The sequence below is a fragment of the Fukomys damarensis genome, unplaced genomic scaffold, assembly GCF_012274545.1.
Source record: "Fukomys damarensis isolate Sample0158 unplaced genomic scaffold, DMR_v1.0_HiC HiC_scaffold_37, whole genome shotgun sequence".
Lineage (NCBI taxonomy): Eukaryota > Metazoa > Chordata > Mammalia > Rodentia > Bathyergidae > Fukomys > Fukomys damarensis.
In genome coordinates, this window is record NW_022900949.1 from 7,203,762 (window position 1) to 7,208,932 (window position 5,171).

A 5,171-nucleotide genomic window follows, 5' to 3' on the forward strand; every position below is an offset into this window, starting at 1 on the left:
CCAGCCGCGGCGGGCCCCTGCTGTGGGAGTCCAAGTTGGGCCTGGCCTTCCTCAGAGGCCTCAGCTACCGAAACGGGGCCCTGGTAACTACCAGGGCCGGCTACTATTACATCTACTCCAAAGTGCAGCTGGGTGGCGTGGGCTGTCCCCAGGGGCTGACCAGTGGCTTCCCCGTCACCCACGGGCTGTACAAGCGCACGCCCCGCTACCCCGAGGAGCTGGAGCTGCTGGTGAGCCGCCGGTCACCCTGCGGGCGGGGAAACACCTCCCGCGTCTGGTGGGACAGCAGCTTCCTGGGCGGCGTGGTGCACCTGGAGGCCGGTGAGGAGGTGGTCGTCCGGGTACCTGATGAGCGCCTGATCCGCCTGCGCGACGGCACTCGGTCCTACTTTGGAGCTTTCATGGTGTGAAGGAAGGAGACGCGGATGGATGGAGAGACCTCCCAGGCAGCGGCGACCTCGGGGGGCCTCCCAGGGAACCCCAAACTCGGCAGGTGAACGGCTGGGTGCATGGATACCTCCGGGGACGGAGATCTCACCACCTTGAGAGGCTGAAGACCCAGCTGGCCCTTTTGAGGGACCCCCATACCCCAAATTCAGACATTGCCAAGACAATTCTGACGACAAAGACGGGGGGTGGGGGTGGGCGCTGGGGCGCTTGCTGAGAATGTTTGAGACCCAGGGTTCCATCCCCTGCAACCCCAATTAAAGACAATGCCCAGAAGACTTGGGGGTCCGTAGGCCCTCGAGGAGAGATTTAGCTGATTTGCCTGATATTCAGGAAGACGGGGTGGGGGATGGGTATTTATACTTTTCTTCCCGGAGAAAGTGGCACTCCAGGGATTGGGGCTGGACACCAGCACGGGTGGGGCTCTCCCCATTGTCGCACGGGGGTCAGTCAGCGGGACACTCGTCGCCAGGACTGGCCCACCTAGAAAGCCGGGCCCAGTGCCCCCAGTGGTCATTGCTGAGTCTCATCCACGGATGTGTGGTGTCGCTGGGGACCGAGGTGTGGACGGTCTGCCCTGCTGGGCTCTCAGCCGCCAGGGTGGCCTGACCCCCTGGCTGTACCCCGTCACTGCGAGGCACACCCAGCCCACGAGGACACCAGGCACACGGGAAGTGCTTGCTGAGTGTAGGAAAGCAAAGGATGACTTCACGTTCACACCTGCCTTGTCACGGAGAACCTGTGACGGTCACACGCGGCTCAGAGGCAGCGTCACACGCCCCGGCCACCCACCAGCCGGCCGAGTCACACGCGTCACGGACTCCACTTGGTCTCCGTGGACCGCGCATGGCAGGTCCCTGCCAGCCCCGGTAACCCACAGGGAGCCACAGTGACGAACACACGTCACGCACACAGAGCCTGAGGACCCTTCCTGTCCGGGGACGGACACACCCTGGGCTCCAGGCCCTGGTCTTTGAAATAAACAGCAGACAGCTGCACTCGGGTCTGTCTAGTTCTTGGGGGAGGTCACTGGGGAAGGGAGGTGGGACGTGGTTTGCGGGCCCAAAAAGCCCCATGGGAAGGGGAAAGGGACAAGCGCTGAGAGGCGGCGGTGACTCACAGAGCCTGAGGGATGACCCCAGTGAGGTCACCTTACAGATGAAGAATGTGGGCCCCACAGGAAGGGTGGGCTAAACCAGAGGCCCCGTGCCCGGCTCTGCCTTCCCCGGCCGTCCACAGCTCCAGGGAAGCAGAGGCTCTGTCCTGCACGGCTCCTTATTGGTCACATCCGGAACAGAGTGACAGTCTGCCGAGCCAATTGGAAGCTTGGAGTCAAGAGCGCGTGGGAAGCTGGGAGAGCGGCCGATAATGATGTGCATTCAAATCCGTGGTTTATGCAAATGAGCGTTGCCACAGTGCGGCTGGAGGGAGTTCTTCGTTTCTAGAATCTGAGGATGGCAGACGAATTATTTGTTGTTATTATTGGCATTGGTGATATTCTTGCTATTATTGTTTGTCTGGTTTTTTGCTCGGCACCGGCGATCGAACTCAGAACCTTGCGCTTGCGAAGCAGGTGGCGGAACCACTGAGCTAAATCGACCTGACTTGGTGTTACTATTGCTCCACCACACAGGAGAGAAGAGGACCGGCTTGCGGTCCGGGGGTCCCAGCTTCCAAGTCCACCTTACCACGTAGTCACTGTGTGACCTTAGCAAGCCCGACCACTTCTCAGTGCCTCGTTTCTTTATCTGTAAAATAGGCTAGCGGGGACCACGCACTCCGGAGGCTGACTGCACAGATCCGGCGTGGGAAAACTTGTTTGCCTTGGCACCAGCTACAGAATCAGAGCTCGGTAAGCATGCAGTGCTATCGGAGAGCTGGACAAATGAACGGACGTCTGTGAGGCTGTCCTCATGCACCGGACACCCTGTGTAAGTTGTATCATATGCCGCGTATCACCATATCTAAGCCCTGGGCGGGAGCTATTATGATCCAAACGCAAAGGGCTGAAACTGGCCTGAGCATGGCGCTGATGCCTCCCTCTGCCAAGGGCTGGAGAGTTCAGCAAAGTTTCACATCACCCTTCCCCCGCAGCCCTGCTAGGAGGCAGAAGGGCCCCCAAGTGCCGAGCCCCAGCCCCGACTATATTTGTTACAGCCCCAGTATTTGTTATAGTAACAGCCTCTCATCACGGTCTTTCTGTTTCTGTAGCTTTGACGGGGAGACCAAGGTGTAGGGACAGTGTATTTCTAAAAGCCACCACCAGCCCCTAGCCCATGTCACTGACCTACTTTGTAATTTCTGAGAAGTTTATCTGCTCCGTTTCCTTTCTCAGCTCCTGGGCACCACCATCGACTCTTCCTGAGGGTCTGCAGTCCACTGTCCTCACCCTACCCCAACCCCTGAGCAGGAAATACCTCCCCTCCTCTTCATCTCTCGCCAAGACCCAGAGGGAGAAGTAAACTGATGATAACACAAACCGTCAACTTCATGTTACCGTGCCAGGCTCCTCTCGCCGCCTGTCGCTGTGTGCAAACATGGATAACGCATCGTTTTAGAGAAGCACAGTGGTTCTCACACGGAGCCAGGTCACCTGAGTTCAAGTCCCCGCTCTGCTACTTCCCAAACAGGTGACCTTGGGCTCCATCCTTGACCTCTCTGGGCCTCAGTTTCCTCATTTGTATAGAAAGACAAACAGTGGCCTCTACCTGATGCTCATTACTGTGAGAGTAAATGACTTGAATCTTTAAGTACTTTTACACAGTGTGGCCTGCAGTGTGCTCTTTAATCCTTAGTAGCTGATCTTTTTGTAAGCATAATTTGTTCCCATGGTTTGGAGAAGTGTTCCTCAAAAGTCCTGGTCCTACCATATGCTATCACCATTGTGTGCCTCCACTGGCCCAAAACAGAGGGCCAGTAGATTGCAGACTAAAACCTCTAAATCTGTGAGTCAAGATACACCTTTTTTCTTTTTACAGTGGTTGTCCGCAGGATTCGTTATAGTAACAGAAAGCTAACACATTTATAATTACAATGCACATTTAAATTTTTGATTCTTCTCAGTTATTATATCAAAGGTGATCTCACATGCATAGACCACATCCAGTCACTTGAATGTGTTTTTCAGTAGGAATTAGCAGTCAGTATTTAAATATGAGAAAATTCTGCACACAGATGATGCCCGATTTCTGGATTCTTTGGGGAAGGCACGAGCTGGAGCAACATCCCTGTGCAGTGGAGGCCACTCCCTTTGTCACCAAGAAGCCAGTTCCTGGAGCAGCAAGGAACTGACCCCTCACTCCCTTGGTCCTCAGTTCTTTGTTCCTTTGAGGAAGAATTCAGTCAAGACACATAGGCAGCCATGCAGCAGAACAGGTGAAATTTATCGTAAGGTAGATACGGAGTTACGCCTTCGAGCAAGAAGATGGGTAGTGTCACGAAGCCATGTGCACCAGATGCGAATTTGAGCATTTTTTTACACACACAGAGTTATTCCTGGGCTTCAAGAAACTAGAGTAATTATGATGCTTATTGTCATTGTACTTAGAAGTTATGTTAGAGTTGCAAAACATCCTTCTGTTCTTTTTAGACAGCCGGTGTTTTCTGAGCGTCTGTAATCATTTAAGAAACTTACAAAATGCCGTGTACCATGCTCAGGAACCACAAGGCCAGGTGGACAGGTACCGGAAGGACCAGGCACAATGTGTGACCTTAAAAATGTCACTGAGCCTGTGGGATGACTCTGGGTCTGACACCTAACAAACAATAATAAATGTGTTACACACTGAAGTCTTTGTTTCTTTACTTTAACTGGCAAAACATGCTACTTGGGCATATACTCCCATGGTCTCTCGGGCCCCTTCCTGTCTGCCTGCCTGCCCAGAAGTAGTATTTCAGTCCTTGTTCATGAATTAGGGAAATCCAAGCACAGAGACATTAAATCACTTCTCCATCAAAAGTGGGGAAAACGCAGATGCTTCTTGTTTGCTTGTAACAGCCTGACGGATCTGGTCAGCCAGCTACCCCGATGGCCCCGAGGTAGGAGAGAAGACGTGAAGACAGGTACAAAGGAGACGAGGAAAATCTAGCTTTTAAAACTATACATTTGAGGAACACCTACAGCGTCACCACGTAAAAGTCACTCAGTCCTTCTTATCTTCCAGGGAACTCACTTAAAAAAAAATTCCTAAGGGACTTACAAAGCCTATAAACTGGACCCTGGGCCCTGGGCAGTTTGCTTGCAACTTGTGCTCCCTCCTACTGACCACATCCTGGAGAAAGCTCACTGTGGAGCGGACAGCAGACCTCACCTCAAACACAGGCAGATGGTGTGCTCTCTGACAGAGCCTGGCAGACAGGAGGGGGGAAAGGGGAGGGGGAGAGAGAGCCGGAGAAATGGTCAAGGCCAAGGTGTGGGGTGTACCGAAGGAAGTCTCAGGTGAAATTTTCATTAACCGGGTCTGTCAAGGAATCTCCTCCCCTTCCTCTGAGGCCATTGTTCTCAGGTAAATAAAACGGGGCCGTGTCAAGCAACTCCAGGGAGAAGTGGGCCACTGCTTACTCCCTGGGGTGCCCTCTTCATTTAGTTTGTTTTGCGACCTTGGGATTTTTCTGAACTCTCACCGTGCTCTGACTCTGTGGGCCCCGGACGGTGTCAGCACACCCAGAGGATGTTATGTTCTCTCCAGCGAAGTTTGAAACCACAAGCGTGTGTGGATTTTATC

The 5,171-nt window shown here is 53.6% G+C and overlaps 1 protein-coding gene across 1 annotated transcript in view; it reads left to right on the forward strand.

Moving 5' to 3' along the window:
• Positions 1-1,734, forward strand: part of Tnfsf14 (TNF superfamily member 14) — a 6,087-nt gene extending 4,353 nt beyond the window's left edge. The window contains exon 5 of the mRNA XM_010634758.2: positions 5-1,734. Within this exon, the coding sequence (XP_010633060.1) occupies positions 5-410 (406 nt within the window). The 3' untranslated portion in view covers positions 411-1,734. The remainder of the gene's footprint in view (positions 1-4) is intronic.
• The last annotated feature ends 3,437 nt before the right edge of the window (positions 1,735-5,171 follow it).